The sequence below is a fragment of the Diuraphis noxia genome, unplaced genomic scaffold (assembly GCF_037042655.1).
Source record: "Diuraphis noxia isolate RWA-SAM2 unplaced genomic scaffold, SU_Dnox_SAM2 contig0004, whole genome shotgun sequence".
NCBI lineage: Eukaryota > Metazoa > Arthropoda > Insecta > Hemiptera > Aphididae > Diuraphis > Diuraphis noxia.
Window position 1 is genome coordinate 27,888,016 of NW_028301714.1, and position 27,676 is coordinate 27,915,691.

At 32.0% G+C, this 27,676-nt stretch overlaps 3 protein-coding genes and 1 pseudogene across 5 annotated transcripts in view; 3 read left to right on the plus strand and 1 right to left on the minus strand.

Annotated features, from left to right (window-relative positions):
• Positions 1 to 27,676, minus strand: part of LOC107173124 (vesicular glutamate transporter 1-like) — a 92,265-nt gene that overhangs the window by 43,247 nt on the left and 21,342 nt on the right. The gene's annotated exons all lie outside the window — the stretch shown is intronic.
• LOC107173159 (uncharacterized) lies at positions 990 to 4,579 on the plus strand. Of its 2 annotated transcripts, XM_015523574.2 has the most exons (10): positions 990 to 1,089; positions 1,149 to 1,298; positions 1,397 to 1,480; positions 1,560 to 1,670; positions 1,986 to 2,140; positions 2,245 to 2,406; positions 2,539 to 2,654; positions 3,194 to 3,305; positions 4,126 to 4,253; positions 4,338 to 4,579. In XM_015523574.2, the coding sequence occupies exons 2-10, from the start codon at positions 1,197 to 1,199 to the stop codon at positions 4,538 to 4,540; spliced, it is 1,173 nt and encodes a 390-aa protein (XP_015379060.1). In that variant the 5' UTR covers positions 990 to 1,089; positions 1,149 to 1,196; the 3' UTR covers positions 4,541 to 4,579. The 2 variants fall into 2 exon arrangements, with proteins under 2 accessions (XP_015379060.1, XP_089081385.1); XM_089225259.1 differs by having other exon boundaries at positions 1,015 to 1,298.
• LOC149055911 (uncharacterized) lies at positions 11,080 to 11,570 on the plus strand (annotated as a pseudogene).
• LOC149055912 (uncharacterized) lies at positions 11,610 to 12,488 on the plus strand. The gene has a single exon (XM_089225564.1). The coding sequence runs from the start codon at positions 11,610 to 11,612 to the stop codon at positions 12,486 to 12,488; it is 879 nt and encodes a 292-aa protein (XP_089081690.1).

Below are 27,676 nucleotides of genomic sequence, written 5' to 3' on the forward strand. Positions count from 1 at the left end.
TGGTCTTTCTCTCTCAAACTTATATAATACAAATAGGTACCTTCCATTATGTTTATATCATAACTCTTATCCATATCTTCGAGAAGTCTTGTTGATATTATTTTAACTAATATTAAAATCAGTAAAAGTACCTATATTCACGTTAACTGATAAATCTTAAAATCATACATACATTACACGTTTCTTTTTTTTTACTTATTATAAAGTGTTACTGACATACAGGGTCATCAAACTTAACACGTTTCTAAAATACACGACAATAATCCACATTTTATATAAATATATATGTATATATATATGTATAATATAAGAAAATGCGTGTATGCCCGTGGTTTATGTATGTTTAAGAACTACTCGATCGATGTTTTGACGGAAATATTCAGATATTATTATTTATTTTTATTATGTTCTTGATAATTAAATGTCGTATTATAAAATACCTTGTAAAATATAACAAGAGTGCTGTGTATTAAAATCGTTCGTTTTCGTGGGCGGATGTGTATCTAAACGTCCTAAAACCGCAATTAGCTCATGTAGATATTTCTATCCTAGGATTGCCCACTCCAATCGGATTAAGTAAAAAATGAGGATACATGATACCGATATGCCCGCCAATTGCAGGATTATACCAAAACGAAAATCGCCTAGTTCTATATAGTATTTTATAATATTTTTCATTTTTCTCAGACAAACTATATGGTAAAACAAAGCAAGTATTATAGGTATTTAACTAGTTAGTTCTTATAGTTAACTCTTTCATTTACGATTTACATTCATAAACTAAATCCCTAAGACTTCATACAGTAAAATCTCGCGGCTCCCCACTAAACTCGATACTGTTAAATCCGTCATACTTATAAACCTACCTATCGTGCGCATTTAATGTTATCTGACGACAACGCACTGTTAAAATAATAGATTCAAGTGCGTCGTGACGGAGAAGGTTACGCGATAATTAAATATTAAATATAATAGTATACTCAATGCGTATTAATATTTATCACGCAGAGAGAAATTTGTACAGTGGCGAGTAGCGACTAAGACGACACGGTCATGTTACGTCGATAAACGCGTGTGTTGTAGCTATACGTAAGAAATCCTATATAAATTATTTAATCATTATTATTATTATTATCATTACATTATAGTCGAGTGAAGTTAATACAGTCATTGTCGTTGGAATTTATTTGTCAAAAATGAGCAATCCATCGGAGACTTTTTTCGATTATTATAAGCTACCAGGACCTTGGTACAACGTCAAGTACACGATTTATTACTGGTTTTTCACTGCGATTAAGGTATAAATCAAATATCATTATAATACTAAATTACTTATTAAAATTAATATTATTATACACAGTAATATTTCATTGAATTGTTTTGTTGTTGTTTTTAGACGATTTTGCGTTTATTCGACATTCATACGAAACACGGTAAACCGGAAGACAACGACGGGCCACACGAACTTAACGAACATATTGTAGGTATTAATATAATATTACAATCGCTTATGATGAAATCGTTTTCAGCTGAATATTATATGTACATTACTTTCTTAGGGATATGACGCCACTTGGATTGGAGGCACCACGCCTGACGGCAAATGGATCATATTGGCGCTCGATAGACGAAACGATTGTAAAATTTCCATAGGATACGCGTCTTTAAAGGTGAATTGTAGTAAGCAATACAATGTTATGAATAGGACGGTAAAGTTATGTTGGTATACATGTCTGTGAAATTAGCTCACTTCTCCACTTTGTCTTAAATTACCCTTCAAAATACACGTCCAATTAAATTTGTTTTTTTGAATTTGTAAGTTTGCCGCTACTTTAAGCTCACTTTAGTCATAAACTCATAACGTAGTGATAGGAAACCTACAAAATTCGAAATTAAACTTATCACAATTACTTACGAATGAGCTCTGCTACGATTTAACAACTAGGTATGCCATTATACACACTTCGTTTGTATGGCTTCTGCAGATTCCAGGAATCGGACACCTGTCTACTCCGATGTATCCAAAATCCATGGATAACGCGTTGGGAAATAGCGACAATGGTTTTATTTTGGATAAATTTACTATGACAATGATCGAACCTCTCCGACGTTGGAAAGTCAATTTCGAAGGTAAAATGACGTAAGTACCTTTACATAATACTGTAATAGTATATAAAAATGTGAAATCGACCATATATATAAACTAACAATTGTATATATATATATCCATGAACGAGAATATAGGTTTGTAGACGATCCGGACACTTCGGCTAACGTAAAGATAACGGCAGAGTGGACGAGCAAACATGACGTGTGGCTACTGAACCGGGACTTGAGTAGCGAATCGTTTGCCGACTCGATCGCGCTGGAAAACTGGAATATGTTCTCCGCCACCATATTCGACCGGTACATGCATGCAAGAAAAAGATAATAATATAAGCTACTGTATAGCTTCAAATCTTTAGATATTGTTCTATGATGCACTATATATGTGTTTAAATATATTATACATCATCGCGTTACGTCGTTTTATTACAGTTCCAAAGACAACGTGGTGCATTGGGAACAATTCGGTCGGTTGGACGCTAACATCGAGATCGACAGGATCGGAATCGAAATTCGCAACGCCGCGACCGTCAGGGACAGAAGCTTCGGTATATTTAATAAGTATAAGTAAAAAACTGTAATTCAAAAACTTAGGTAAAAACAACCACCCATATACTCCTAAAAGTCTATACATAATTAATTTTTCAACAACCCTGCATACATGTAAATAAAATATTATATTAAAATTAAAGTCATAGTTAATTGAACTTTTATAATCACTAAACTAACCATCACTATCTACATACGAGTATATATTCGCAATATAACTCTATAATAGGTTAGGTTATATATACGATTTTTAAATTTTTATATCTAAAACAGAAATACACAACATTTATAAAAATATAATAGGTATATGCTAAGAGCGTCAAATTTGTATGACCTATAATTTATCATTTATCAATAATACATTATGTTATATTTTATTATTTTAGGTTTTAATCACATATCAGATAATTAAATTGGATTTGGTTCTTTTGGACTCTATAAAGCCCTAAAATTTGCGCTTATTGGAACCATCACCGATAATTTACTATGCAATCGTAATAATATGACGAGCAGCTCATTCGAACGGTGTTTTTTACAGGTAAAATTAGAGATTTTACAGCGTTGCACAGATACTTCTACATAACCATGTTCATGGAAAACGGTCAGTCTTTGGTGATCACGGTAGTTTGCCACAAAAAGACGTTTTCGCGGTGAGTCATATACCATGTGTAATAATTAATATTGAACTAGGATCCCATTAGCTAAAATAAATTTAAACAAATTAAAAATAGTCAAAAAATTAAAATATTCAAAAACTTTTTTCATTACATATTTTATTTCCCAATAGTATATCATAATTCATAATATATAGGTACAACGATTTCAAGTTTAAAATTAAATTATTAAATAGAATAACATTAGGTAGTATAATATGTAATAAGTACCTATGTATAGTTATTATTTACAAATTATTGGTATTTTATATTGATGTATGAGTATCTAAGACCTATTAAAATATTAGGTAGGTATAATAAATATTAATACTAATATAAATATTTTATATTTATTTATAGACACGTAAATAAAATAAAAAAGTCAATCATATATTAATTAAATTTAATTAAAGCGTGAAAAAACAATTCTTTTAAAATGAATTTATAAAAATCCGTCAAGTTTGTATAATCGCTGTGTTATATTCACATGTGTCAAGGGTACCTCGTCATTGAGTAAGCACTTTAAATTGATGTACTAAATTTAAATTCAATGATAAATCATTATATATAACGAAAAATATATTCTGAGCGAAAAAGTGCAATTGTTTGTTTATCAAGGTTAACAAACAATTATTTTAATAACAATAAAATTAAAAAATTTTAACATACGTTCGTATTTTTTTCCTGGTTATTTGTGAAATCCACAATACATTCGTTCTCAATTAATCACGTTATATTAGGTATAGAATATTAAAGATCACGAAATCAATGCGTGTTAATCGATCTGAAAACTGTTTTTTTGTTTATGCATTACCAGGCTGTTTTTCGGATTTATCAGCAACGACGATGGTACCAATAGCAACATAGACTGGACCGATTTGAACATATATCAATTCGGCGAAAACGGCAGAGTTACCGAAGAACTGTGTTTTTTAATAAGAATCGGTAATTCCATCATTTGCACTTCATTAAACTTAGTATTATTACCAATTTAATACTAATTAACGACAAATTCCCATATTTTCGTAGGTAAAGTCGTCCGTGCCGTGCAAGTCGTGTGTGACAGCAACCAACACTGGTATCGACTGGAAAAGGGTGTAATAAGATGCGAACAGGTCGGTGACTGTTTGGTCGACCATGTGCCTGGAAAGTGTATGATCCAGTCACTGTACAGCGAGACGTCGCTGAAGGCGAAAACTTTTTGCAAGCAACTGAGTTATTTGGACTATTAATTATATTTCAACAATTATATCAAAGATTTTTTTTTTAAAGATATTATTATTGTGTTAACTATCTGCGATTTTTTTCTTTTGTTTATGTCTAAGAAAAATCGAATCGATAATCCCACTCACGGTTATATATTCGATGTCCGCAATAATAGACTGTCGGGTGTGCAATACTATGCATTGGTCCTACCAAATCAATTTTTATATCAATTATAAATTATAATCAAAACAATACAGCATTATTAAGACTAGAATATTGATTTATAATATAAAATTAAATTAATATATGTATAAAAACAAGTGAAATAATTTTTGACGGTCATTGAGAATCTCCTTCTCAAAGTGCCTCTCTGATTAATTCTAAATGGTTTTCAAAGTATAATTTAGGACAAACTCGATTTGGATGAAACAAAAGTCAAACCTTTTTATTTCGGTGGAAACTAAAATTTTTGTTTTGGCGGAAACGAATAACATTAAAAAACAACATAATATAACTCTCTTAAATGAAATTGTGATTTGCACCCGCGGTGGACTGAATATTTTAGGTAAAAGTACTTATGGCACTAGATAGTGAAAGTGTATGGTATAAATTGAATTCATCGTTTTTTTATTTCTAAAATCTGCACTCATAATAGAAAAGTGATCTTGAATTGATTAATGATAAGATTTAAACATAAAATACACGCATATTTTTTAAATGAAAGTTTTTTTTTAATTTTTGTTAATGACAGTTAAATATTATAACCAATCTAAAAAAACCTTCTTTAATGATATTGGAAACCGACTACTCGCTGTGTTCTCTGGTATAAAACTAAAAATAATATTACACAATATTTGACGCAATGTACCAAGTACCCGAAATTTATATTTACTGCATTGGAATAATTTAAATATAACTAAAATAATAATAAATTGGTCGCAATTTACAATATTGTTGTCACTTCTTCGCGAGGCGGAGGGGGCTCAATTTGCGTTGGTCCTATTGAATAATATAATTCAAATTTATAGTTCATGACAAACGGTGTTCGTCCACTCCCACGCGGTTTCCTCGCAACTTCAGGACAGTCTTAGAATTGACGCAATCGTCGTGCACGGATGCCGACGCAGATGGCATAGAGCTACAACAGTTGACAAAACGAGCTCGTTAATCGTCGTAAATAATATTGTATATTATGTATATACACGGAGGCTGAAATATAAGTATATTATGTACAACGATGGTTTGAGTACGACATCGTTCTTCATTATGACGTCGGTAGGTATATATAATAATAATAATAATAATATACATAATATTTGGTATAGCAGTGGCGCGTACACGACCGATTTTCATCAGGCTAATTGCGTCGCCACCCGGTCGGGTCCCCTCACCACTTCAGTCCTATATTATATAATAGCTGCTGTGTACACTCGAGGCGACGGCGGTGATTAATGCGTTTAATATTCATAAAAATCAGTCGCTGAAAAGTCGTCGCAGCGCTTATCAATCATTGTCCGACGCGCGCGTAATTCGATTACGCATGTTATTCGGTAGCGCGCACGTCATTTCGTATAATTATCATCATAACGACGGTATGGCTACAATTTATATCCACCGATGGCGATAACAGACGTCGTCTGTAATAAAAAACGACGATTTTAAGATTGAATTAGAAATATCGTCAAAAATCACGAGTAGGTACTCTACGCAGAGACGTCTCCAACGGTGGTTGTTGAGAAACACGTAGGAGGTGGATGTGAGTGATTTCGGAGGACTGCAGTTACCGGGCCAGTCGATGAGGATATCGTGGACAAACGATCGTTGGCTAAGCGAAGTTATTCAAGGTTTCAGGAGAGTTAAAAACAGTTTGTTGTTATTTTAATGTTAAGCATGTCAATACATTTTATTTATTTGATAACGAAAAGCAATAACTTTTTTTACATATGACTCGATGTTCTGTTTGTAAAATAAATGATTCCAATTCTCTTCGTCCTTTATAGGCGTTTTCGATTATTATTTATGTGAGTACGAAAAAATTTGAATACATATTTCGTCAAATCATTTTTTAAACATAATTGATATGATGTAGAAGCATAATATTCTTTATTAAATTTTAATATTATATTATCAGGTATGACCTACATATTATAATTTATAATATCATATATTTCCTATAAGTACTAATAATTGTCGTTTAGACACTTTTTTTTAACAAACAAAATATATTTTTATTTTTAAGTGTCGTTTATACTTTAATCTTAAAATACAAATTGTTCGTTAAATAATAATGAACATAGGTACTCTAAGATTTTTTGCACGTTTCTATTGGAAAAGACATAGTTTTCTCTAACCTCCAAAAGCCAAACCTAACCCTAATAGTGCCATTTTCCGCATAAAACATCGATATAGTGTCGAAGATGAACGTGACGTGAGCTTGTCATCATATCTGGTGATATTCCAAGGCAACTCGATACCGTTGCGGGTAGCGGCAGTTTAATTATGTGGGTTGGATGCGTATGGAGCCGCTGTAGAAAACGTCAACGGGTGGTCTCGTTGATGATTTGCGCAGGAGGGTGTGTGAGGAAGAGCATATCAAAGGCAAAAAGCACCCACGTGAATCTCATGGCAGGTGGTCAATGGCCAGTTCAGAAGCGTGGGCCGATTATTCCGACATACAGGAATTTGCCTTTTGAAAGCCACCGAAATGAGGCATCGCGCGAATACGTCTTGCGACCCATCCCCTGTGGTGTTGCGTCTGTCATATGTACAACCCACACCCACCAAATAATGATGCAATACGTTTTATGCTCAACTCGAAATTTTTATTATTATTACGAATTTACTGAAATATTTTTAAATAAATTAGTACCTAAGTATGAATAAAAATGAATGGCTTTTAAATAGAAGATCTATCCATTTGTAATTTTGAGAACCATGTTAGAATATCCCCTCTAAAGAATATAACAAGCACAAATTATATCGATTTTTGTTTATTCAAAGTATTAAATATCAGTGTAAGCCCAATGGCCCATGTTGCCGAGAGTATTATTAATAATATATATAAAGTATTAAATTTATATACTGCGTCCCGAGCTTTAAAGTCCCTCTCGATCGATACAAGATACAAAAAATCACCTACCTATTATTTAACACATTTAGTAATCGTAATTCGTTGTTTTAAATATCTATACCCACTTCAAAAAACAAAAGGTGTTTGTACATAATATCAGTTTATGGATTGATGATTCTTAATAAAAGGATTAAAATGAACAGTTATAACATTATAAAAATAGTTGTTATCGAATTTACACAGTTTTATGAATACAGAAAGGAACTTAAAATAAGTCATATTATTATTGCTGAAAATTGACATCTAGATCCGAACAATGAAAGGGACACGACTCTGCAGTTTAGTTCTTCAAGTAAAAAAAAACAATTCCTTGATAAATTACAAATATCAATAAATTAAATTATTATGTCAGCCAAAACTCGTGCAATAAACAGGGATTTGTGTTTATATAGAGATTAGATGTATACATTTTTATCATACATCTTATGATGTGCTCAATTCACAGTTATTATAGTTATATTATATTATATATTTGTAATTTGAATATTATAATAAAGTTTTGATGATCGTGAGGCAAAAGAAGATTTGTGGGCGTGTGCGCAGGAAATCGAAGATATCGCGAGGCCAATTATTCTAGTACTGAAATCGATTTCACGATACAATTTAAATTCGGTGTGATTCTATCTCCATAGGCGCGCTACTGTATAAAGGTAAGCTACCGCGTGAAAGTATAATCTTATAAAAGGCCGATTTCGATTCCGCTTGGTTGTACTCGAAAGCCGTTTACAGAATTTGGCCGCCAAAACCTGGGACGCATTTTAGACTTGCGCGGTCGGCTCTGATAATATGTTTTCAAACACTATCATTTTCTCTACCGTCGTTCTCCTTTGGATTTAAAATGTAATCATATTATATCATTATATTATATTGATTTTGAGTAGATAATTAAATGCTTTAAATACCAATTCAATAATATATTGATATAAATTAATCAAAACACAATAATGTACCTTGGATAGTGATATGATGTTTTAAAATAAAAGTTTAAAATGTTTTATTCTATTCCAATAAAATAAGAAATAACAATATGTATTAAACATATATAATTTTAAAATTTTATTGTAAACAGCAAAAATGTGGGTATCATGTCAAAAATATATATATATATATATATTTCATTTATTAGTGCGAACAATTGAAAGACTTTTTCAATTTGAAAACTGAAAAATATTTAACTTTTTTTTAAAAGTAAAAATCTTTAAAAATTGTTTTCCTACCTATTCGGGAACCTAATTTTTAAAACTTCAAAATTTGATTCAATTATGAAAATATATAATATGCTTATAATGTGCAAAATTATATGAACAAGATCGGTAGGTGTTTCATAAAACTTATATTGAAAAATATCCAGCTAATAAATACCAATCGTCTTACAATTGCCTTTTGATCGAAGAGGAAGCACTACTTTATATTATATTTGTTCATATAAATATCTCATTTTTGTTTTACCGTACGCACCAATGGTACCTAGTTTAGGAGCCTATATAAAAATATTTGCACTGTGATTGTCAGTCTTGTAGATGAATAAAATTATCAGTCATGTATATTGTATATCTATGCTGGTTCTACTTCCTTCAAAGTTACATTACTAGTTATTAATTTATTATGGGCGCAAAATTATCTACCATATCACGCGATGGTTGTATTTGGCGGTAGGTATAGAATACGAAAAAACAGTAAATGCTGTAAACCACGACAATAAACGAGATAGATCGATACATATACCGCGATCATTATTTACGATATATTATATTCAAAGGTTTGTGTATATTTGCAGTAGGTACTTTATAGATTTGTAATTAGAATTGACGTTTTTTTAATGAAAATATAGGTACTTGGTAATACATTTTTTAGAATCTTTTTTATTATTTAGATTTAGTAGGTGCCTAATAATAAAACTATAAAAGTGATAAATTTCAATTATCTTTAGTTGCATATGTTTGCTGAACATTTTAAATATAAATACTTTGGTATTAGCTGTCTTAATAATATCTTCTGAATTTTTATTCAAATTAGTCTATCGTTATTTTGACGATAGTCGATATTGTTGTCGAATCGATTTAAGAGTCGTCCGTATACGCACAACACAAAATATATTCAGCCATATTTATTATACATCCGATCGAAGCATAACGTGTGTCCGGGTGATACAGTTTCCGGATTGCTTAATGCACAGGAAATGAAAATAACGCCAATCGGAGCGCAGTTCCCGCGGGACAGTGTCCCGGCATACATAGCACTGTTGTCCACGCACACACACACACTGACACACTACACAAACGATTTACGTCGGTGACGATATTTTATTCGTGTCCTCGTTGACGTGATTTACCGCACTCCGTCCTAACGTTGTGTGGACTTTTTTTTTACTGTACCAATACATCATGTGTGCAGTAAGTATCGACTTTCGATGACGTTTTCCGTCCAGAAGATTATTATTATTTCTTTTTTTTCTTACAACTGACACGTCATTGTGATCGTTTTGAAACTTATTAGAAATTGCATTGAAATTATGACTTTAATGTATTTCTCGCAGTCACTCCAAGGTACAAATTTCGGATTTCTAATTGTTTGGTGTTATATAAATTAATATTTAAAAAATGTGTAATCCTACTATATTTAATACTATACCTACGTATATTGCATCATCCAGACCACAAGATTACATAGATTTATACGATAAAGACTGGAGACTTATAAAATGTTATTCGGAAGTATTGATGTGATGTAGTGCTCGTGTACAAGTTAATAAGTTAGATAAATAGAATGTTCTGAGTTTTGATCACAAATTGGTTTTATAGCTTCAGCATACAATTCTAAAAATAATAAATCCAGTTATCATGTTCCATATTTAGTTCTAGGAATGATGTAAATAATATGTGTTATATGAAACTCACCAAGTCGTATAACGTATTGGTCAATTTCGAATTTAATTCATAATTGTATTTCGATGTATCGAATTGTTGTATAAATTATTTTATTTATTTGAGTTATACTTATCATTCTTTTTTTTATTAATTAGTGGAATAAAATGTTTTACAGTATTTACACCTATATTTTTAGTTCATAGAATCCCGATTTATACTGACTACGCATAACACATAATTAAATGCACACAAAAACTCTAAAAAATGGTGGAAACCAAAAAAAGACAATTGTTTACGTGGGCATATTGGGTGTCACGTCATTTCATCGCGGCTAAATGCATCGTGCGCCAATTCACCGTGGTCATTTTATCGCAACGTCAATTTATCGCGTTATAAATAAATTGCGCGACAATTTATCGCGTGTTATCGTTTTTATGATTTTTGAACTCTAATGATCTCTGCTAATGCTAGACTCAGTCTTATGACAACTACTGTCAAATCGTCATTTTACCCGTCGTGTATTTATCGAGTACGCTAATTTATTATTATAATAAAATATTATTCTATTATGACTTTTCAAATGCTAAAAACTGAGAAAGGGAAGGATATGCTTTGCTACGATGACCACATTTTTTTAAAAGAAAAAGAAAATGACACGAAATCCATATGGAAATGTAATCAGTATTATAAAAATAAATGTTGCGGACGACTTCACCTAAGCGAAGGGAAAATATTAAAAAACACTGACCATAACCACGTTCCAAGTTCATCAGAAATTCAGGTAAAAAAACACTTAATAAACTAAAAGATATAGCCAGTAATAATAGTGATATGAGTACACAATCGGTAATAGGTTCAGCACTTAATCAAATTCCTATTGAATCGTCTGGGCAGTTACCTAATATAAATATACTTAAACGTACTATTCAACGTGTACGTAAGCAAAAATTACAGTTGCCCAACGACCCGACAGACTTAAATTTTATCATACCCGATGAAATGACAAAAACCATAGATGGGAATCTTTTTTTGCAATATGATAGTGGTATTAATACTGAACGAATTTTAATTTTTTCAACAACACGTTTATTGTATCTTATGACACAATGCGACAATTGGTTTTGTGATGGCACATTTTCTAGTGCACCATCATTATTTTATCAATTATATACAATTCACGCTGTTCAGTATTCTAATGTGTTACCGTCTGTTTACATCTTATTGCCAAATAAAAAAGAAAACACCTATAAACGTATGTTTCAAGCACTAAAAACAATTGAGCCTGATCTAAGTCCTAAGATAATTATGGTCGACTTTGAAAAAGGTGCAATGAATGCAATAACTTCTGAATTTCCTGAAGCAAAACTAAAAGGTTGTTTCTTTCATTTGTCGCAATGTATTTGGCGACAAATTCAAGCCGCAGGCCTCCAAAAAAAATATATAGATGACGTAATAACTTTTGCGCTACAGATTCGTAAACTACCAAGCTTAGCTTATGTACCAGTAAATAAGGTTATTGAGTCTTATGAAAAATTGTTGGACACCAAATACTTTATTGAAAATGACGAACTACTATCACCAATTCTTAATTATTTTGAGGATACTTGGATAGGACGTACTGACAGGCGACAAAAAAGGCGATCCCCTACTTTTAAAATTTCGATTTGGAACTGCTATTCGTTGGTTTCTGAGGATTTACCAAGAACAAATAATGCTGTTGAAGGATGGCACAATTGTTTTACATCGATCTTAAATCAATGTCATCCAAGTATATGGAAATTTATATTAGCATTGAAAAAAGAGGAAAACACGAATAAAATAAAAATTGAACAATATATAGCTGGAGAATGTCCACCAGCAAAAAAAAAGTATCAAGATAAAGCTCAACGTCTTAAGCAAATATGCTATGATTTTGAAAATAGATCTATCGACGACTATTTACAAGGAATATCTCATAATTTTCAATTGCAATTGTAAATTTTGTAAATAATGTATATTATGTAAACGACAAACAATATTTATTGTGATTAATGTTTTTGTGATTTTTCGTGATTATTTAAATAATAAAATATTATAAATTTATAATAAGATTTGGCGATAAATAATTGACGTGCGATTAATTGCGACCACGATAAATTGACATGCGATGAATTGACCACGATCATTTGACTCGCGATGAATTTAGCTACGGTGAATTGACGTATATCCGGCATATTGCACAAGCAATAACAGCTATAGGCAGTGGTTTATTTATTTCGCTTTGGACGATTGTCCGTACTTGAATACTTGATTGTAAATTTTTAAACTGCAAATAAAAATCTAAAATTTTCGGTTGATAATCAAATGCATTAGATTGACGCGCGTTAATTGGTTTGAAATTCGCCTGTATGCGACGCGTATGACGACAAAAAAAATAAACAAAATATTATTATCCCTTTATTTTTATTTCCGCAGGGAACGCGAGCCGCTCAATAAAGGCTATTAATAATATCAAACCCCTTATATTTCTAAGACCGGAACCGCCGAGCAACCCGACTTTTTTCTTCTAAAGATTTTATTTTTTTTTTTTTCACAGAAAAGACGTATCATATAATAAGACTATATCGTATACTCACCGAACCGTTGAAACCGAACGGCTTCGGGACGAGCAGATGAATCTGAAACAGCGCACTGCGCCGGCGATCGATCGATCGGAAAAATTACTTAGGGTATATTGTAAGTATTATTCTCCGCTGTTGTCGTATTCTCGGATTGCAAACATTCATCGATACGATGAACAGTAATAATAAACTTTATAATATGATGGTATTATACTGGATGATTCGCCAAACATACTTTTTAAACTCTTTCTTGATTTATGATTACTGAATTCAAGGACAAAGAGTGTTTATTATAGCGATACAAAAATCTAAGCGTTGAAAAACATGGTCTTTCAGTGGATGCTACTCCCTTTAAAATTAAAAAACAAAAAAAAAACCTTTGAGATTCACTATATAAGTAAATAATATTCTAACTTCTAAATTTAATAATCGCTCAATTCACTCTATATTATTAAACATAATTGAGTTATGGATTATTTATAAAGGTACAATAATTGTCTATTTTGTGATACGTGTGTGCCTTATTGTAAAACGTTTACAATACATGCAAATGGACATAAAAGTTTCAAAAACCACAATTTGCATAAGTTCACAATTAAAGGGTAAACATATAAGGGACTGGATGAGCACGCTTAGTGAAGCACTCTGTATATTAGTTTGATGATTTTTTCTTAGGCACGTAATCATATATCATCGTGCACATAATATGTATGATGTACATGTACTATATGTTTTTTCGTGTTTAAATATATTTACAAATTAAGAATACGATGAGTGTTAGTTCGATGCGATTCTAATCGAATGTGATTTATCATTATTAATATAATAATAAATAACGACTACGTAGACAATCAGTGACCGTGACATTTAGTGCTCTTCGGTCTTATAAATCGCATTTTATAATCGCGTTATTGTTAAGTTGATTTTACCATTACTACGCGTCCTCGGATATCGCGTCCGATAGGATATCCGTCGTTTCGAATTTTAAAGTTGCTCATAACGCGTGAGGGTCTATCTGCTCATCGAGTTGACACGGTAATCACGGACGGAGGGGATTCTAACCTTCCCCTTAAGACATAGAATAAACTTTTACATACATTTATTTACAAACATTTGAAAATTAAAACAACTAATAAGTAGGTATAGGAATATAAAATTTAAAATATATGATTTCGTTCAATAAAGCAAAATATTAAATCAATAAAAAATATTTATTTTTAAAAGAATTTAAAATCATGAGTATAAACAAAATATACTTTCAAATATGTTTATGTTTTTTTTCTCAGTACCTATTACCTAATTTAATTTTTACTATTAAAATAATTTGCACTATGGATATTATATTATTGTATTCTGAAAATGCGCCGTGCGCGTATTATAATATTGCATTTTATTATTCCACTGCAATATACATAGGTATTAGCGTTAGTTTTAAATACAATCAATGCACTTAAGTATATACTCGTATACTTCATATTAAATCGTACGGCACTCATTATTATAAAATAATATTTTCTACATAAACTATTATAGGTATAGAGATTTAAAATTGTTCATAATATACACGAGCATGAGCATGATGCTCTTTAAATTTAATTAGAGACCAGAGTATTATTAAATTATATCATATAGTAGGTATCTGTACCACCCGATAATATGTATATTTTTGTATACATGTATATATTTCATTACCGCCCACTCGGGTCTGCAACCCTTCTCACCCCCTGGCCTACCCATAAAATGTTTCATAACCTCATTTGCATTCGGGTTTGCCGCCCACTGTTTAAGCGGCCGCCTGCCTATCGAACAAAGCGGTATTTTTAACTCGATTTGCATCAACCACCGCCGTCGCGTCGTGTTTTTCGCTGACGTCTACAGTTTTCACGTTGTTGACGGCACTCACGAGAGGGTGGAAATCAAACGATATATAGTTTAACATGTGCATTTATACACTATATTATGTAGTTTATTATATATACAATATACTGTATCAAGATGTGTATTGGTACATTTTGTTCTCAAGTATATACTTATTTTTTTCAAATTAATTTATCCAATAAATCATACCCTTAAATTTTATAGTAGGTACTAGGCACTGGTTGTGTGTAATATGAAAATATTATAAAGTTTGTATAATAACTAGGTACTCTTATTCTTTACGCCTTACCTATACCTAATACTGGAATAGTGTAATTATTACTGTGATATAGTTTAATTATTGCTCTATTAAAAATGTTACATAGAGTGACTGAAACTAACACTACCTACATTGAATATAATATACTGTCTTAAATAATAATATTTTGCAACTCACTATATTATCAAATTATTGAGGTCTTTTTTACTACCCAATTTTTACTATATAATTTAGGAGGTACGTATTAAAAACGTCATGTACCTATTTCAAAATTATAACTAGTAGTTTCAATACTTTAACTAGTAGTTAAATTATTTCAATATTTTTTTAATTTATTAATAATGTAATAAGTAATATTTATTTTCTAATAACCTACCAACATTTATATTTTATAAAAATTGTTTCATGTACAGTAAATACAAGATCCAATATTACATTTGTTTTATATTTTTGTTTAACTATTTTTAAGGCCTATTATCCTATAATAAACATTTTAATAATTGATAGAAACTAATCTTCAAATTTTGAATTAGTAAGATGGATCAAAATGTTGAAAAAACCCATTTACTAAATCATTACAAATAAAAAAGGTAGAGGGATCTTATTTGAAAAACGGAAGTTTTTATCTTCACAGGACACAATCCTTGGATAAAACAAAAATAATCTCAAGGTTTTTAAAATATGATGTCTAACTATATTTAAAAATTCTAAAAATCAAGATTTGAATAAATTAACTACCTATCAAAGCAAAGAATTATGGAGGTGAGCATGCTTATTATCTGAAATACAGAAAAATATTATAATATATTAATACGTGTATTATAAATAGTCATAATAGGATGCATAATATGGATGGCGGACGAGACGAGCAGAATCATTCGTTTGATTCTCATGCAAAACATAAACTTCATACTATATATATTACACAACGATACACAATCGAAACTTGAAGTATAATATTATATGTCGCTCGCCTGCCATACCGTGAAAAATAAATCGAAATATTATTCCCCCAGACAAAGTTGAACGCGTGTACACACAACGCGGCTATCATATATAATATTCAGACGGAAATCGAAAATCGATCATAGCGGGACGGGCAAACGTTTTTATTTATTTATTACTACCTATATTATTATTATTTTCTTATATTTTCTTATTATTATATTATATTATTTTTCCACTCTCCGTAGAAATATATCGTCAAAAGTATAGTTTAATCATCAATATCGTTATCAATTCGAATTTTGGTATAATAATATTGCAAAACATTCGTTTTTCCCCATCATGCTCGCGCAAAGACTTATCGTATAGGTATACTTCGAACGGCGGCGAAGTCGTGTCGTCACGCGGAACGAGAACTGTTCCATTACACAATAATAATAATAATAATAATAATAATAACATTATATATAATATAATGCACGCGCCCTGTGCCCCGAGTAAGCGGCGACGTCAGTGGTGGCAGTGGCGACAACAGGAGGGTGGTCGGTGGAAATCGTCGTCATGATCCACTTCACACCCCTGTAAACCGATTTGCAAGATTAAATGGATACGGTGGCGGGGAATTTCATCCGCTCGCCGTTTTTCGCCACCGCCACCTCCCGCCTCGCCAACGGTTTTAAAGTCGCCCGCCATAAAGCTCGGTCGACGACCATAATATATTATATCGTCGTGATGTAATATTATACGAGTGGTGTATATAGCAATATTATTATTATTATTACGTGTTTGTCACGAGGTTTATGATGCGAATACGAATCGCGCACGGTCGTCGCACCGACTGGTGCTGGTGCTGGTACAGTGCGCTCCGTTTTGACGTTATCGTTTCGGATTAAACGCGACCAACTAAACGCTATGGACAACCGACGGCCACCGAATGGGCGACGGGGTCATAATATGTTATTATTTTATGTATATTATTATGCGCTGCTTAAGCTGCAGGTGCGACACGATATAACATAAAAATGGTATTCTTATTTGCTATATTATGTTGTATTATTGTGTTAAATAGGTATACGAGTGTTGTTTTTTTTTTTTTAGGTGATTAGAGGCCCCCAATTTTTGTATAGATTGATTGTCTTATTTGGTGAATAAACGATACAGGGACGGGTGGAAGTATTGTGCTGAGGTTAAAGATACAATAATGAAGGGAAACGATTTCTATGGTTTGAAAATCATTCGAGAAAAATTCTCGCATAAGACCATCAAAATATATTGATTTTTAAAATGACAAAATGTAGCTCTTTTCGAATAATATACTCTCAAAGAGAAAATCAAACAATATCTCCTAATTAAGTACTCCTACGCGCAATAGTATTATTACGAGAAAATGTGTACCTACATAGGTGTAGTGTATAAATATGCAGGTTTTAAAAAAACCGACGAAGAAAAGAAAAATTATTCCAAGAAAACTCGTTTAAAGACGTAAAAGCGATTTCATTCGTGGTATGATCGCAAATAATAACACCAAAAATATTCATATGGTTTTCAAAACTATATAATATTATTGGCCATTGGAATATACTATATCGCATCCGAAAGACATTTTCCAAGAGTCATAATATTCTTTATAGATTAAAGCATTATATTAAAATGTTTATGAAAAATCAAATTGCGTGATAACGTTTTCTTTTAAGTGCGATTGATATCCAATTTGGTATGATACTGGAAATCGGGAACACGCAGGCGAGGTGATAAGATCACTATAATACCACTGCAGCTACACTATATATATATATATATATATATATATTATATATATCTGAAGGAAATCATCACAATACAATAATATATTAAACGGAAAAACAAAACAGTAAATACATTTTATTATTGTAAGTTGTAAACCGATACGTTTCTCGATTGATCCGTTCAAAATCTGTACAACACATTTAATGATATATTTTACACATCGCATTATTAAATAATGTGCCGTAGGCATCTATATACAAAGTACGTTTTGTTTTTCGTACGGATTTGACGAGTCGTGTGTAGTACAATACTACATTAATATATGAATTGCATAATATACGTATTCGAAAGCAATTATGTTTGGAAATTCGATCTACCGACTACGCGACGACGAGCGACGGTACGTCGTATTTACCGTTCTGAATACCACGCGCCCACACACACCCACCCACACGGGAAGACCATAAATACGTGTATATATATATATATATATATACTACACTGTGCACTGAGCACACAAGCAATATATATATCTGCGAATCGGTTCGTTGAAAAGTTGTTTGTCGGTGGGATGGGGGTGGGGGCGAGGTGGGGCGACAAACGGTGTGTAAACACGATTTTCCTACCCTAATAATCTATACCCCTTTTTGGGTAAACATGGCCTCTCCGATCTTTAATATCGGACTACTTAGGACGGCGCGCACTCCCGCGTACTACACCTCGCCGTTGCCGACGCCGCTCTGTACCTCGTGCCGCTACTCTTGCCCGACGGCTGTGTAATTGTCCTGTCGATCAACACACAGAATCCATCATAAACCGACCGACTATAAAGGGATATCGTCCCACGGCGCACGCGCGTGCCCCGTTGCAATATCTACCACCACGTGTATAATAATATGATACATATACTATTTTTTTTTCACTCTCATTCCACCTCTCTACAACTCTCTTTCTCCACCCGTCCGTTCTGCTTTATATCGTAATATATATACACCACCCTCAGTATTGTACATATATAAGCTTTGTATATTATATAGTTCACAAACGAACAGATTTTATATAGCTTCTCTCGCGATTACAATCATCAATGGATACAATGCTACAATATGTATACCTATATGACTTCTCTACAACAGTATAGCCGTATAGGTATACAACACAACCTCTGTAGAAGCGAATCGATTCATCTACTGAGCGAAATGCACCGTTCATATACATATAACCTGGTACCACACAATGTTCACGTTTTTGGACAGTTGTTGACGTTTCTCACTGATTTTCCAATTATACACCCGCCGTTGTACTCAAATAAACTATATACTTTTCTCTTTTCAAAAAACCATGTATTATAAATATTTATCATATGAACGTACATATTAAAATTATAATTATTATCGCCTCCTAAATTACAATCTTATTTATAACACTGTTTATTATTAAGAATATTTATCTTGCCGTCAGTATTTATAACGAGTTAAAATGACGACATCAATATAGATTCCAAAGGAAATCGGTTAGTCTGCATTACGCAGATCATTATAAGTCATCGGTTATAAAAAATTTTATATTATTATTATTACGGCCTTATAGAATATTTAGTTATTAATGAACTATGGGTAGTTGGTCGCAGGTACAAAACAAGATTGGTTGCAATCTAATCAGACAAATTATCCAACAAAATTTGATCTAAACTACTAACTGCGAAAAAATAAAGAGAATAAGCAACATAGCTACAAAACATGCCTCACAGAAAAACTACGTGAAACACAATAGTATAATATGTATTTCAATAATTGTTGTTTAGCAATACTTCGTTCGTTTATTAATATATATTAAAGTTTTATGATAATTATGCAATTTACCTATGACTAACCTAAATATTACATCAGAAAATAATTTAACATATTTTTTGATTTTCATTCGTTACAATAATGTAGTAGACAAGAATAATATATACATTTTGCATGTTACTGTATTGCACAACGATAAGAGCTTAAAATTTCATAATCTTAAATAAAAATGATTCCAAGTCCGCTGTATTTTATCTTGAAAAGATTAAATTAATAAATAATACCAGCAATCTATTATACTGTATGAATCTATATTATATTGTCTATTTATCAATTGGTAAACGATTCAGTGTTTAATAATATTCTTTGTTGGGTGAATTTTAAAATAATAACTATTATAATACCGTAGCGCGTCTTTCTGCTTTGTCCATAATATGTAGATCATTGTATTGTTTCTAACACAGTCATCTTCATTCTAACTCTGATTGTAATTATAAAATAGTATAACATCGCATACACACGGTATAATATTGGAACGCGAGTATGCGGTGAGGATTAATATGATGGTTCGTTAATGTTTCTTGTACGACGTTTTTTCGTGAGAGGGTGAAAATAAAAATTCCGAGCAAAAGGAAAAACGTCAGCATAGTGTACGCTATATAATAAACTGTGTGTGTGCATAAATATATATGTATAGTTTGACGTAGTGAAAATAAAAATATAAAAATGAAAAGGGTTTCGCACACACACACACAACGACGTTGTCAAATACGCACTGGTTATACTACTACTACAATACACGCTGTACCATTGTATACCACTACCACGGTGCTGCGGGGCCTGGCCATTAGCGATGCACGCGTAATCCCATTCATCCCGTCAGATTATATCTAATTCCGGTTTAATTCGATTCAATGGCGGCGGCGCGGCGGCAACATTCCCCATACGCGCGCCCACGACTCTCTCCGTGTTTATTACGACGACGCCGACGCGCCTATTATATTCCACGTCCGGATGAGCAGACACCACGATTCTTTTCAACACCGAAAAAACATTTTCTGTTGTTCTGCCATATTATATTATACACCAAATCCATACGATAATTATAGATATCTGATGACTGATGGTGCATGACTTATACGACTATAATATAGTATATACCTACTATCAAAATGTGGTTATGATCTAATTACAAAGTCAATAAACACACATTAAATGATTAAATATGTTTTTAAGATCGAAACAACATTTTTTTTTTTTTTTTTTTGCCAAAGAATAAGAACGACAAACAAATTCATAAGTAACTACTACATGTTATAACATTTTCAAAAAAAAACTATGAACATAATTCGCTTGTTTGCTACAATATCGACATAACACAAAAATCGTCATTTTTGAGTTGTTTGCAAATAATAATAATTTTGGTGTTTTTCTTTATGCTGCAAGAACGACATAAGTGAACATACATAAATTAGCCGCTAGATGGCAGTTGTGACGTTATTGCGTTATCATTATTTATATGTATTTATATTATTTCAAATTCATTTTGTGTAAAATCATGTTTTTCGTGTTATGTCGATGTTGTAGCAAACAAGCGATATGTACCTATATGATTCACATTTTCCCAATCAAAGGAGAAAATATATTATACCGGTATTTAAAAAAAAATCTGCTTTAATTTTTCAGTTTATTTTTTAATTAACTTGGAACTTACCAAATTTAATTCAATATCAAATAAACTTAGCTTATTTCAGTTGATTTAAAAGTAATTTGTTGTATTTGTATATAATATATTGTATATATCACAAATGTAAAGTAGTATAATAATTAACAATTTTTATTTAAAATAGGACAATAATAATAAATATTAATATAATATCTAGTTATTATTTCTGATTAAAATAATATTATAAATGTACCTATAGATAGCCAAAAACTACATTTTATGTAATCCACATACCAATAAGCAAAATTATGATTAATTTTTTTAATATTGAAATAATATTATACAGATAAACGCACCTGCAGCAGTTATAGGTTATATTTGCTTTTAGAGTCACCCACGAATTTGGGTTTCGGATAAAACAACAATGACATTTTACCAAAATAAACACACTATGGCCGACAGCGTTTTGCAGTCAAAAATCATTGCATTTTAATATAATATGATAGGTATAATATAATTCTGAGCGAGCCAATCAAAAAACAAAAAAAAAACGGTATTAAAAATATACGACCGAAACGATTGTATACCGACGAGATGAACATTGTGTATATTTTATAAATCGATATCTAAGTAAAGGTTATTATTTTTAGTTATCCGTATCAACAATTATCAGTTTTAACTCGCGACTGTTGTGTTACAGCTGTAGTATTATCATCGTCAGTCATCGCACAGGTTGAATTGAAAACTTTATTTAACCATGTAATGTTATTTGATGCAGTGAATGGAGGAGAGGGTGGAAAATTTGGAGATTTTCCACGTCTAATTTTAAAATCAGACAGATAAAGATCTGGGTTTGGCTGATAGACGGTACTTAAGTCTTAAATACTTATCTGAATTTTCTTATAGTGAGCATATCACTATATTCATGACATAATGCATTTTTTAAACGTTTTTGTTGTATGCATCTTTTAGAATATTTTTGCATACATTATAATATATTATACGCATATACTTATCTAGCAAAATTTTTAGTTAACAAGGCGCCTTGATCTACCCCCACAATAAATCAGTGTCAAAAAATACCACCAGTACCTATGACAAACTCAGATTTTTTTCAAGGCTAATTACAATTTCATCTCCCTTAATTTTTTAAAAATATTCGTCGCCTCGCGGTTTTCTTCCATTCATGGTACACATCACACAATTTATTTTTCCTATTATAAATCCGGCCAATTATAAAATGTGATTTTCGCGGGCGAAAGACGAAGTCCGCGAAAAACGATGACGGGGAGAAATTGAGACCAAAACAGAAATCGAGCCGCGTTGACACGCTGCCACGCAGTGACGGTGGGTCGAATTACAAGTCGTCGAGAGAGCATCGCCGATTTATGTTATTATTTTATATATTATTATTATTATACGCTGATTCACCGAGTCCCGAGAAGAGGGCGAGAGCCGCAAGGAGTCCAAACGACACGCGCGTGGCGATGACATTGCGTCAATTTTGGACCACGACGATGAAGAACACATCGTTCACCCGGCTCTAATGAGAAAGCGACCTTTGGGCTGTCCCATTATTAAAATAATATAATCATATTATTATTATTGCGACGACCGAGACCAGGCTTAACACCCGATACTGTTGCACAACAGAGTACCTACGATATTTATGATATTAAAATATGTTATATTAATATGATGATTTAATTAATATTACATACTATATGATATATTCCTAAATATTACGAAACGCCAAATAATTTCATACTCAGCCACAGTGGACCAAATCGTGTAGCACAAAGGTCCTTATATATTGTGTATAATAACGTCACCTTATTCCAAAGGTTTTTGTAGGTTTTGATCAAAATATTAATGAAGATAATTAACTCAAATTAAGATGAATTAGAAGTTTATAGAAGTTAACAAATAATAAATTCAACTTTAATAAGATAGCAGGTATGTGAATCAAATAATTAGCGATCTAATATTGTTTTATAAAGAAACAGTACCATTCAACAATTCCCCAAAATGTCAAGTCATAGGTCAAGAATCATGTGATCCTGCACTGCCACTTTGGATAATATCACCGACCACGAGCTGATCCCTGAAAAAGTCTAAGTATCGTGAATTTACGTACTTATAATATTAGATCTCTGGATAGAATGAGGAACAAAAAATTAAAATAATAAATAAAAAACTCATGACAAAATATTGAGAGTTGGTAGATAAAAATTAATGTATTGATTTAATGTCGAAAAGGCCAAACGAGCATAATAACACAGACTTAGAGAAGAAATAGAATCAGAGAAAGTAAAAATACACAACAATCAAATAACGAGACATATAAATGATTTAATAATATATGACTCCAATATCTTCTCTTTAGACAGTCTAGCGTCTAGACGCTTACCAATCATTATCATTAATGATGTGCGATGTGCATATAACACAAAAAACTTTCTATCAGCCAGATACACAAAATAATAATAACAATAACCCTCATTCGTACATAATTATAATATTATTAAAAGAGATCAGACACCCATCAATGTCTGATCGATATTTTCATCGACGTTCTTCCAACCGACATATACAGCTATTTTTTCTTATTCGAATTTTAATATAGTTAGAACGACGCGCATTTATACTTCAAACATAAATACTGCGGAATAATGTTTACTATAATACATACAACTAATATTAATGTAATGAATGAAAAATGTACGAATGCGTTATAGTATATTGTATTTATAAAATATAAAAATTAAAATCCCCGTTGATTATCTTCCTAAACATGATATTATGATTTCGTAGTCATCAATAAACTGTTTTTTAATTAATTCAGCTCCACGCCTGTGGTATTAAGTTTATATGATTTCGTTTTCAATCGGCCAGAGATAATTCTAAAATATGATTCATCCACGCAAGTACACTCTGAGTTGTAACGAAACGGAGGGTTAACGACTGCGCAAATTATTATTACCCGCGTACGCTTTGTTTTATACGAGGCCAGTCTCGAATCGTATAGATAAATATTATATATATTATAATCCCAAAGATGAATCACTCTTTAAATAATTATAGTAATTTATATATTTTATCGACAGTCATGATAATATAATAATACATGTACATTTAACCAAAAGAATAATGTCTTAGCCATCGCGGTAGTATTTATTTCATCCCCCCTCCACAAGTTCCGTATACACGCGCACGCTGACATCGCGTACTGTCCTGCAATAAGGTGATGCGCCAAAAACATCGGCGAGGTCTTTCATTTATTTTCACTCTGACTTCCCAAGGTATCACGGTGACAGTTCAACCAAGGGGGTATCCGCCTTTACCGTGTCACCAGTATAAATAGACAAATTATTTCGATCTCGGCGGTATTTATGTAAATTTTACCGAAAACACGTCCACTCCTCCTCTCCCATCTGTTACAACCAGCCGAGACACGCTTTTCACATATGCATAAATCACTATATTGAATAGGGTAGTAAAAGTTTGAAACACACACACACACAAATTTCCCGTTCAGAAATAAGAGAAATCGAATAAAATCAAACAAGAGATTTTTTTTTTTACTCCTCTCCATCAGCTTTTCACCATTTCCTGTCTAATACAATACGTCGCAATCAAGTGCCGCGACTGATCGATCGATATACATATATTTATTATATGTACATCTACAACCAATGAGTGTGTGTATGTGTGAGAGAGAGTTTAACTGTTAAGGGCGGCTTTATATATACAATGAACGGCAGTGGTTCGGCGGCGGTCTCCGTCGGTCATTAAATTTTCTCCGCTGCCTCTGACGAACAAACGAAGACAATGGGACTAAAAGCTCTTTTCGAGGACTGAGAGAGAGAGAGAGAGAGAGAGAGAGAGAGAGAGAGAGAGAAAAAGAGAGAGCAAAAGAGCTGACTTAAAACAATTACAAAGAGATTTGCTCTGCTGTATTAGCGTGGCGACTACATACGCCGCCAGTGAACGAGTCAATGTTAATACCCCTTTTGTACTGCTTCTCCTGCACCAACCCCGCACTCGATCGGTGACTGCGTCCTTATCAGGTGCACACACAAAATCCGATCCGATCAGTTTTCCCATTTCACGCTCAACAGATTATAATATTATACAAGAGACTGAACGATGACGACTATATTAGTAACTATACTACACATATGTCTATATATATACGATAATATTATACTATAATACTATACGGCCGGACAGAGCGTAGAGTGAACATTCATATAACATGTACGATGTACGTGTGTGTAAGGTAAAATTAAAACTCGGCGAAGTGGAGTGCTAATGATGAAGAGCGGGATGGGAGTAAAGTCGAAATCCTTCAAAAGGACTAGAACGGATAATTTTAGTTGGAATAATACGGTGATATACTGATAAATATGCAGTTTAATATTACGCACGTGCATAATAAACATCTACGTTTTCGTATAAAATAAACATTATAAACGCTCTTATTGTAATACTATATAATATGCAAGTACCTTTACAAGTATATAATTAAGGTGTATAAATATCATAGGCGTGCACAAGGGGGATGCCGGGTATGCCATGGCATCCCCCGCAGTCTACTCAGATAGTTTGTTTTATGTTTTTACTTTTAATAGTGAAAACACTGAAAACTATCAATATTATCATAATTCTTATCATAAACGTAACAGAGAGTTTTGTAGTTATGTATTACATTATTTTAGAAAAAAATTCTGATTTATGTTTTTTTTTTTTTGAAGAGAGTTAAAAATTGAGTTATTTTGAATTATACTGGCATCTCCTGCGAATAAAGTCTGCGCACGCCTATGATAAATAAGAAAAAAAAAAATTATTAGTTTTGAATATTGTGGCCTCGTGTGTAATATTTACACTCTCTATTAGTTATTACTACCTATACTTATGCGATGACCATTAGACTTCAGCAATTACTGAACTTTACTTTTTTTTTTTTAAACATAAAAATCGTTGAACAGCGTTTTTTATTTGATCAAAATGAATTTAATACTAGCAAGTATAGTATTTTTTTTTTTAGTTTATTAAGGCTTCAACAACAAAGGTTTTTAGCCTACTTTAATCAAAATGTATACAAGAAAAAGAAAGAAAAATATATTATATGTGTACATTAAATTTTAGAATACATTTTACTACATTATTATAGTTATTATTTACAATGGGTATTTAGTGTTTATATTATGGAAAAATGTACTGATTGCAGCTGTGTTTTCATCTTTGAAAGCTTGATCAAGTGATGCAGGATTTTGGAGTATCTTGCGTACTTCAGTGTATTTGGGGCAGGTGATTACGATATGTTTAATTGATAGATGATAATTGATAGGTGCTGGTTCTTTTTTGATGAGATGTACATGGGTTAAGTAAAGTCTAGTATTATATATATAATGACCAATAGGTACACTGGTGTCTGGTAATGTTTATTAATAACGAATATTATCAGAGAAAACATGTAAGTTCTATATTTAAATCGCTCTTTTTATCAACACCGGAACATATACGAATCTGCAGTTAACATTTTAAGCTTGAATTTTTTATCAGCGACCACGTGCAGTTTAGTTTAGGCCATGTATAGTTAGTAAAAAAACTAATTATCTAAATCATTTGTACAACGCATGCTACTTTACGTATATATTTAAAAATATAAATAAAAAAGAACATATGTTTTTAAATATATAATAATTAATAATATGCATCTACCATATTATTATAATTATACAAGTCAAATATTTAAATGCAACTGAACGCTTTCAAACGCGACCTACAACACCCGATCGGGCGATGGCGACGTGTTCATTTGCCTGTGTAAACACGTCAAAGCTCAATTATTGTAACCTATCTATAAACACGTGCGAGAATATACTTTCTGCTGCTGTAGTACTCGCCAGAATACTGATTTGGGATTTCATCGTTTAGAGTGGTGCGGGGAGGGTCGTGATAGAAATGATAATGTATATTGTATATACTACCACGTTATGTCGGAGGTGAATATCCTATAGTGCAGAAACAATCGTACACATTATGCGTAAGTACGTACATATACAGGGCGATTCACCTGTATTGTAAAGTCCCTCACTTTTATTTATTAAACAATAAATTTAAAAAAAACTCTGATTTTTATCATTCAAAAAATATACTCAAAGATCGTATTTTTAGACTTTTTTGTATTATACTTAATGAAAGCAGTCTTATGGCGATATATACTATTCTGTTTTTCATATAAATATTACAGTTTTCAAATAATTAGCCACCTC